General features: G+C 37.7%; 1 protein-coding gene across 8 annotated transcripts in view; it reads right to left on the bottom strand.

Moving 5' to 3' along the window:
• Positions 1 to 5,043: 5,043 nt before the first annotated feature.
• chl1b (cell adhesion molecule L1-like b) overlaps positions 5,044 to 10,088 on the bottom strand; it is a 107,848-nt gene continuing 102,803 nt past the window's right edge. For 7 of the 8 annotated variants that reach the window (XM_041783886.1, XM_041783890.1, XM_041783892.1 and 4 more), the window contains 2 exons: positions 9,927 to 9,999; positions 5,044 to 7,167 (listed from right to left, as the gene is read on the bottom strand). In XM_041783886.1, coding sequence (XP_041639820.1) covers positions 6,963 to 7,167; positions 9,927 to 9,999 — 278 coding nt within the window. In that variant the 3' untranslated portion in view covers positions 5,044 to 6,962. Of the gene's footprint in view, positions 7,168 to 9,705; positions 9,786 to 9,926; positions 10,000 to 10,088 lie in introns of all 8 variants that reach the window. The other variant, XM_041783893.1, reaches the window with a different exon arrangement.

Here is a 10,088-nt window from a genome sequence, read left to right as displayed (position 1 = left end):
GCCTCTGTAGATATAAAATGTATCATAAAAGGTTATGAAAGCACAAGAATTTTTTTCCTCAGGCAGTTTTACACAAATTAAAAACGACTCCATTTCAGTCAGCAACTCTGCCAAAATATTTCCTGTGCACACTGAACATTCAAGTATCATGATGATAAAATCAAAGTGTTTGCTGCTAATAGGACAAAATAAAAGCTCTTTTTAATTAACAGAAAAACATGCATGAAAATAACTTATCCAAAAAAAGCTTAGGGGAAATGTATTTGTGACATTAAGACATAATTACCATGCAATGCTTAAAGTCTCATTACTTATTTTGCAGACATGGGGCACAATAATAGTATGACAGTTTTACATTTATTACAGTATAACAGATTATTATGGGGGAGGTTATGACCAACAGAGACTCAGGGAGCACAGTGACTGTGCAATAAGTAAGACTGTATCAGAATATTAGGGGTGGGAGAAAAAAATTGATACAGCATAGTACCGCGATATTTTGTCTACTGATATTTCATATTGTCTTTTCCGTCAAGTATCATTTTTTTCAAATTGATCGCTAATATGAACTAAAGTCTATGATAATGGAAAAGCAAAATCAGTTGTTTGGGCAATTGTTTGTCCAGTGAGGTCAGCAGAGGTGACGGTCATAGAGCAGGAGAAAGTTAGAACAACAAACATGGCAGCACCAGGGGAAGGACATTAGGAATGCTTGAAAAGTTTGAAAAGTTTGAAGTTTGAATTTGATTAATCTGAAAATTAGCAGTGTGCTGATATTTCTCTACCAATAAAGCATACTAGATTGTCCTTCAACTTGAACGTATGAGGAGAAGTGATTTTTTTGTTGGTCTTTTAGGATAACAGGTCTTCAGATGATAACAGATCCTCTGTGTATTTCAAAATGTTTAAAATCACAATATCGAATTGTGGCATAAGTATCGTGATACCACATTGTGGGGCCACTAGTGACTCCCAACCCTACGGCCCAGTGAAAGCAGCTTCACGACCCACATTTGGGTCCCAACTCACCAGTTGAGAACCACTGGATTAAACCTACGGGGTTGGTAAGGTGAACATATTTTAGAAAACAAGACCACTGAAGGTAAAAAGGGCACTTAGTGGGCAACAAGCTTACATTTGCTTTTCAATCTAAAGTGATAGAATGTTTTCTTTGCTTCCTGACTGCTAGGGGTGTAAAGGTACGTGTATTCGTACTGTATGGTCTCTTGGTACGATACAGACGTGTACAAAAAAAATATACATGTGGAACAAAGCCCATACACAGATAAAAAAACCAGAGCGCAACTCACCGTCACACTGTCCTGGCAACCACACAACCACAGCAAATGACAGCAACAGCCTGAATACTACCAGATGAAAGTGTCCTGTTTGGGAACACTGTGGAAATACAACAGTGGACAAAGACAGCAACAGTAGTGCTGACATTATTCAGCAGTGTCGCTGACAGCACGTCGTCCAGCAGATCAATCAAAGCACTTGAAAAGGCACCACTCAACAAGAACGTGACTGTAACGAGGAGGAACAACAAAAAGTCTCACCAGCTGGCTCTGAATTTCCAATGATATCAGATCTTTTTAACAATGTTGTTTTGAATTGGTGAATCAAATTAATTCTAAATGCGGTACCTTCAACCGTCAGCCTCAGAGGAGGAGAGGGGACTCCATCATGTCTGCAGCTGGGTCATAGGTAAAATTATCCTCAGATTTCACACGGCTCTAACCTCTTTATCTGCCAAGATTGGCTTTGAAAAGTTCTCCCAAACTTTGCAGTAGTCCCCATTATTTCAAAAAAGTAATCCAGTGCTGAAGTCTGTGTTGAAATCAGCAGGATGGACGTTAACTAGCATACTTAGCAAGCTAACTTACGGTTGTATGATGATGTGTTCAAATTGGCTGGGAAATTTTAGGGTTAAAAGAATGGGTATAAATATGTCAATATATCAATTAAAATAACCAGTAACACTTTATTTGAAGTTTTATTCATAAGACTGACATTATGCTGTCATAATCATGACGTGACACCTGTCATTGACATGAAGAGGGCTTCATGAATGTGGCCATTTAGTGTCATTCACTAAATTATGACACCTTTACCACAAAGTTGACATTTTTTCGTAAGGCATAATCATGATAACAACATTTGCTGTAAAGGTGTCATAATTTAGCGAATGACACTTAATGGCAACATTCATGAAGCCCTATTCATGTTAGACAGGTGTCATGTCATGATTATGACAGCATAATGTCAGTCTTATGAATAAAACTTCAAATAAAGTGTTACTAAATAACCTAATTAAAAACATCTTTTTTTATTTATATTTGTATTCATTGAAGACCTTTCGGAAGGAGGTTGCAGCATTATTAATCATTTAAATGATTAATAATTGAATTTGTTATTTATTCGCTTTAATTTCCATATCAAAAACGTACCGAACCATGACTTCAAAACCGTGGCATGTATCACACGGAAATTTTTTTCCGGACCGTTACACCCCTACTACTGACTGATTTGTGCAAGACCTTACAGAAGGCAGTTAATGTAGACAATGCACTGATGGAAACTATGGTGTATTTTGGTGTATTTCATGTTTTTTTTTATCATGTTATTGAACTGCTACTCTATGAAACTTATTATATACTAATTAATGATACTGTGATGAATTACATCATGTAATTCAGTATCTCCTCAGATAGCAGTAATTGCTATGTTGCAGAATCAAGTTCTGTAAGCAGCTTCCTCTTTCTCCATCTGCATGTGTAGAGACACATCCAGCTGTTCACATTGTCTCCAGAAGGGCAAAAATCTTCTAATGGATACCTGAGGGTCCATTATCTACACCTGAAGGTTGTATTGTGTTAGAGCTTAGGCCTGTAACTGCTGCAGCTATCCAAACCAAGGCTGAGTGATGACAGAGTGTCTAAAGCAGATGTGTTCCAGTGTGAGAACCCTCACTGTGACACTTCTCTCTCCCCGCTATCAAGCATCAGACATGATTACAGCCCTCGCTTCATAATCCAGTGCCTGTCTGAGCCCACTCTTTTTATTTCAGGATTTTCCCCTGAAGGCGAAGTAATCAGACAAGATGCTCACTCAGACAACTTGACCCTGAGACAAGATTTTCTGAAGTCATACTACAAAAGGGAATAACTTGAGAAACAACTTCTAACTTATTCATAGGGGGTGAGGACGTTTCACCTGGTGTTGCGTTCTCTTAAGTAATATTTCCTGCACACTGAAGGTAAAAACCAGAGATAGACTGGCCCTTTAGAATTTGGGCAGATGCAAAAAGGGCCACCCAGCTATGTGCTGCTTGGACCAATCACCTGCCTGTATTTGGACCGTTTGGATTGCAATTGTACTTCCATATTGGGGGTCAGGAACCCACGGCTCCTTATTTTGCAGCAAATTAAAATTACCTAATGTTATTTTAAGGTTTTTCTGCATTCTACAATTCTGCAAGAGGCCTCGACATTTAATGCAGTGGATCCTTGAGATTGATTTTTTGCACATTATAAGAGTGAAGTTGCTGTTTGTAATTTGGGTTGCACAAAAAGAGGAAAGAATAGAAGTTACATGTTTTATATTAATGAGGTACAGCCAACAGACCCAAAGAAAAAAAATGTTGCCCGTCCGTAGCAATGCCAAGGCTGTTTTTGATCCCAGTCTGTCACTGGTAAACTCATAAAACCATAGGAGCTACAGGTATGAAGATGATGCAATCAAGTATCTTACTTGTGATGACTTTGACCCAACAAACAGTCAGACCACCAGCAGGATGTAAGAAAGTAAAGCAATTTAATAACAGTGAAAAACATCAATCAACATTCTTGACATGCAATGGCTGAATTTTTACAAAACATTGCAATTGAATCTGAACGTTAATGCTGAACATCATAATGGCTGTGTGTATTGAATGAATGTATAATGAAACTTACAAAGAAAGCTACTTAAGACTGACTCAACAGTGAATAAATGTGTCGTTTCTCAGCACAGTAAAAAGATACCAAATATCATGCAGCCACATTTCATTAATCTGATTGCAAAAAAAGTTATAACTTTGATGCACTTTCTTCTAAACGGGCCACATCAAAAACTTAAGCATGAAAATCGGTTCATCGTCTGCTGAGTTTTTCAACATAAACAGATGCAGAATCAGCAGTGACTCTGTAAGACCCTTGCAAAGTACTGAGAATACCTGATGATGGCTAGTTTAACCCAGACTTTCAGAAAATAAATGTAATTATTACAAACTTGAGGAAGATAGTTTGGCTTCTAAAACAGTGGTTCCCAACCTTTTGTTTTTTACTGAGGGCCCCCCTACTCAAATCTAAGAAGAGATAAGCCCCCCTACGGCCCACTCAGAAATATTACATTTCAATTTTACTTGTTTTCTTTGACAAAATACCAATGCAATACACACTTGTTCTTGACAAATGATCGATGTATAAACTGCATTATAATAAAGGCATATAGTCCACTCTAAAAAAATTCCAGATTTTTTTTTAAGAAAAAAAAAAAAATTTAGTTTAAAAGTCAGACATTATCAAACAGATAATGTCAGTCAGACAACGTCCATGAACCTAAACCTAGATGTTTTTGAGATCATATAGTTGAAAAAAGCCAATTGGAATTGGAAGAAAATCACACTCGATTAAGTCATTTTCTTTGGACAAACCCTACAGTTGAGAGCCGAACACATTAAACTTCTTAATGACTGATCAGTCAGGAAATACTTACAGATTTATAACATTATCATTATTATCCAGGAGGTCTTTAAAATGAGGCTGTCCATCCAATGTTTTAATGAAGGTTCCCATTAATTTTGAGTTTACAATATTGTACATTTATGACAATACAACTTATAATTGAGTATATTAAGTTTGTGTTTTTTCATAGATTTATGACTTTAAAAATCAGAATTTCTGAGTCTTGTAAATATATGACTTTGTAATCTAAAAAATGTACATTTTTTTTCTCAGAATTAAAAAAAAATCCCCAAATGATCTTATCATTTTTATTTTTTTTTCTTTTAGTGTGGCTCTGATACACCATTGTACATTACCCTTTTAATCAAGATTTTTAAAAATATATACACATTGAATTTTGACAATGTCAGAGTAGACAGGGCCCCGTGCCCCCCTGAGATTTTTAGTGCACCCCTAGGGGTGCCTGGACCCCAGGTTGGGAACCGATGCTCTAAAAGACAGGCATTTACCTCATGGGCCTTGTAGCAAAACCAGTGATGGTCAGGAGTGCATGAACATTTTCTGAGTTTGACTCTCAGGTGACATAAATTCAGAATAAAACAAGAACAGTTTTATGGCATAGGGAATTTGAATATAATCATGTGATACCTGTCATGTATGTGCGCTAAAATATCTGTTCAGAGTCACTGAAAAACCCCTTCAAGCTCCCCTTCATTTCTGTAGCTATAAATCACACTTTTTATACACTTTATTTTTTTCTTATGAGAAAAAAAAAATCCAAACTCTGTGATGACTAATATTGATTTCTACAGATGCTAGATGGCAGTTTGGCCATTTCCAGTTAAAATACTAAGCTTATGTAATCAACTGTTTGTGGCAGATTTAAAACACCGTAGAGTCATGAGAGTGGAATCAGTCTGCTTAGCCTGAAATTTAACCCATTTATTGTAGCGCATGAGGTTTTTATTAAGATTCTCCAGAATCGGTAAATAAATGTCTCTCACATTTCTAATTAAACCTGGATTACAATGTTTAAAATCTCTTCCATGTTGGGTTTTACAGTGAGGCATGATGGGCTTTAGAGGCTGCATTCTTAATTCAATCTGTCTAATTGATACACATCTGCTAAACAGGACAAAATCTTTTCTCATGACACAAGAATCAATATTCATGATATGTAATGATATGTCAATATCCTTGTTATTTTGTCAGGTATAAAACAACCAGAAAAGAATAAGTTAATAAGCAACTTTTACACATCTTACATCATATTTAATAAATTTATTTCAAATATAAAAAGTCAGTAATATATCCCCCAGATGAAAATATCTACTTGATATTCCAACTTGTGTGTGCTTTGTAGTGTTGGGCAGTAACACAGAACTCAGAAATGGATAACTGTAAAATTATTATTTCCTTCTGTAAGGAGTAGGGCAAAAGGTTAACATTTTAAAACTTTAACAAAATTAAAACACAAGTAAAAAAGTTACTGCTTTGGGAAATGGCATTTGTTTGAAAACTAGGTATTTTCAGATGTTGTGCATCCATCGCAGGTAATAGTAGGTCCAAAGTTTACTGGTCAGTGAGCCTAACTAAGGATGGGGAACGGCAGAGAGGCAAGAATCCAGAATGTAGCCTTCATTAAATTGTAGTATTTTCTTTTTTACCTTTTTATTTTTTCTTAGATGCAAAGAAAAAAAGTGGGGTTGGGGTATGGCAGTATTAAAGTGGTATTAAATATAAGGGAATGAATGGGTGATAGTTTTCCTTTTTAAAAAAGCAATGAGTACAAAGTAAATTAATACACTTCCTGAGTAACTTGCCCAACACTGGTGGTCTGCTATATGATAACATCAGAGCCAAAGCTGCATAATGATGTGCAACTGACAAAGACAAATTTGTAGAAACTGCAGCTGAAGTAATGGACATTTTAAAAAAAAAGACAATACAAGCCCTCCAGACTTTTGTGTGATAATAATTATTAAAAAGAAAACACCTTGACGTACAATTTACACTATATATACACAGTATTTAGTCATGGTCATTCTGTTGCAACTTGACAAAACAGAGCTTTACAAAAGGTAGGTGGCAATATGCAGTTGACAATGACGCATTACATTTGACACAAAACCCTGTGCTTGGTGTGGATAATGTCTGTTTCCTTTTTTTATTTGTTCCTCCCAGAAGGTTTAATGAAAACAGTGTCTGGGGGACGATGGATGGTGGTTCCACTCCTCATGCCGAGGTCTGAACGGTGGCTTTGATCTCAGTGGATGCTCTCTTCTCCTTCCGCCCCGCGTACTCGCCGATAAAGGAGCCGTCCTCGTTGAACTGAACATCCTCATCGCCGTAGTCCACCAGGCTGTCTCCGCTGTCCCCTGCTTTGATCTCTCTGCTCAGCGAGTGTTGGCTGCCCTTCAGTGGCTTCTCGTCGTTGTCACTGCAAGAGAGGCACAGTGGATTTAAAATCACCTCATTTCACCCATGGCTTCACTCTATGGCTTATTTGGAAAGGTGGGGGGTGTGGGCTCAAGCTATCACTGCCTCTACAATGAACCTTTGTGAGCAGCATTTACCATTGGCTGGCCAAATGGTAAATGAACTGCACTTGCATAGTGCATTTATAGTCATTCAACTAAGCAAAGTGGCTTTTCTCAACATGCCATTCAAGCAACCGGCACACATCTCAACACTGATGATGGGGGGGAGCATCACATACTGACTTTATGGACTTTAGGTGGTCACTGAACAGACTCCAGTTGAGAAAAGTTTTCTCTTGTTTTTAGTGTTTCTGTTAGATGAAGAGAACTGGGTTCTGGGCATTGTTTCATGTTGACAATTGGAACTTTAGACATTGTATTTTTTGTTACCTCCCTTTAAGAAGAGGGAGACTTCCTCTGCACATTGTAGATGGAATCTGACATCAGTGGATTCAGCACAGATACATTTCTGTCCAAAGGTATTGGGACAATTCCTTTATTTCTGATGTAGACCAAAAACATTTGGGTTTGACATCAAAAGATGAATACTATTATAAGACAAGAGATCAGCATTTCAGCTTTCATTTCCAGGTATTTGCATCTGGATCTGATCTTAATCTAGAAAATAGCATTATTGTTAAAGAAACACCAATTTTTACGTGAGCAAAAGTATTAGATCATATAGACTTAGAATAGATTCAAGTGACTATGACTTAATGTTTAGTTGCAAATCCTTGCTTGCAATAACTGCATCAGGTCTATGACCCACTGACTTCATCAAACTTTTGCATTCTTCTTTTGTGATGCTTTTCCAGGCTTTCATCGTTTCAGTTGTTGTTTGTTTTGGGGGTTCCTCCCTTCAGTCTCCTCTTTAGCAGGTAAAATGCTCCATAGAGTTCAAGTCTGGAGATCGACTTGGCCAGTCTAAAACCTTCCACTTCTTGCCCCTGATGAACTGCTTTGTTGTTTTGGCAGTGTGTTTTGGATCATTATCTTGCTTCATGATGAAGGATCTCCCAGTCAGTTTGGTTGCATCTTTCTTTAAATTGGCAGATGAACAGACTTGTATTTTCTGGATCATGAGCAGATCCTTTCTTTCTCCAAACTTTAGACTTTCCATAACTTTGGTGAAGGTTCACTCATGTCTCATCAGTCCATAAAACCTTGTCCCAGAATTTTTAGGCTCATCACTGTGCTGTTTTTTTTGGCGGATTCCAGCCTGGCCTTCCTGATCTTGCTAATAAGTGATTTCCATTTCCTGGAGTAGCCTCTGTACATTTGTTCATGAAGTCTTCTGTGAACAGTAGATGGTGATACCTTCACTCCTGTCCTCTGGAGGTTGCTGCTGATGTCACTATCAGTTGTTTAAGGGTCTTTCCTTACAGCTCTCACAATGTTTCTGTCGTCAACTGCTGCTATTTCCTTGGTCTACCTGTTCTTCTTCAGGACATTCCAAATGCTTGTAATGACTATGGACAATGTTTTTGCAGTGGCTCTGATTGATTTTTCATCTTCTCCAAGCTTCATAAACACTTGTTTTTCACCCATAGACAGCTCTCTAGTTTTCATGTTGATTACATCTCTAACTATAAATGCAGTCTGCACAGGCAAAACCCAAATCTGAAACTGAGTGTAGATATTCAGCACTATTTACTGTTTGAATAATCAGTGCAATAGGACACACCTGGGCAACAAAACACACCTGTCAGTAACATGTGTCAATACTTTTGCTCCCAATAAAAATGGGTGGGTTCAAACAAAGAGTGCTATCTTCTAAGTTGTTTATCAGATCCAGATGTAAGTACCTGTAAATAAAAGCTGAAATGTTGATCTATTGTCTCATATTCATCTTTTGATTTCAAACCCAAATGTTTTCAGTCTACAGCAAAAATAAAGGAATTGGCCTCACCATTCCAATACTTTTGGAGGGGACTGTACGTTATTGATGTCTGTACAAGCCATACATTGCTTGAGGTGTAATTCTGCACGTGAACAGAACACTTAATCTAAATTTTTAATAACTTGAAAGCAGCAGGGAGTTAGTAAAACATAGAAACTTAGAAAAGATTAATGAATAGCTGGTAAAGCAACTTCAAAGCTCTGTTGATGTCCTGTTAAAATGAGCCACTTTTGACTTTATCACACGCTGTGTAGATCTCTCTGATCCCAGAGCCCCTCTGAGATCATTTAGCAGTTGACTGTAATGAATTTGGCAATTGAGAGAGTTAGTGAAAGACGCCCAGATATTATGGTCCTGAGCTGAGCTGAGCTGCTCTCAAAGATAGCTCTTGGTTTTAGCTGCTTACCTGCTGTGTGCTGGGCAGTCTGTGTTTAGCTCTATCATGACAGAAAGTGATAGCTAACAGCATTGCAGTTCTCTTTGTGATGCAATGTCAACCACCAATACCAACACAAAACTGCTTCTATGACAACTATTAAGTGATGCTACCACTCCAACAACACTGATGTGTAAACACCTAAAATTGTTTACCACATACTTTTCAGTTACTCAGTCCATCAAATGTCTTGAACAGAAGGAGTGTAAGGCTCCACGTGAACCTCATGCGAGCTGGGTTGTCTTTTCAAGCGAGAGGAGAAATGCAGAAAGGGTTACTGAGAGAAGAGGATGGAAATTTTTGCTAGCAGAGGAGAAATGTATTCACTGTTGTATGTCAATTCCAGTGAGGTGGTGAAATAGAGCTCTGAGTGTTATGCTTACCTGTATTCACAAAATGTGTCATCATTCATGCCCTGGGACTCCACGTCTGGATGAAGGTCTTCTTTTTCTTTTACTGCTCACAGAATGAAGAGAAGATATCAGTGATTTCCACAAGAGGCGGTGGAAGAATGAAGATCTTTGTGACTTTGCTTTAACAAGTTC

Source organism: Cheilinus undulatus, linkage group 3, assembly GCF_018320785.1.
Source record: "Cheilinus undulatus linkage group 3, ASM1832078v1, whole genome shotgun sequence".
NCBI lineage: Eukaryota > Metazoa > Chordata > Actinopteri > Labriformes > Labridae > Cheilinus > Cheilinus undulatus.
The sequence above is the reverse complement of the archived record's forward strand: the minus strand, read 5'-3'. Positions and strand labels throughout refer to the sequence as shown.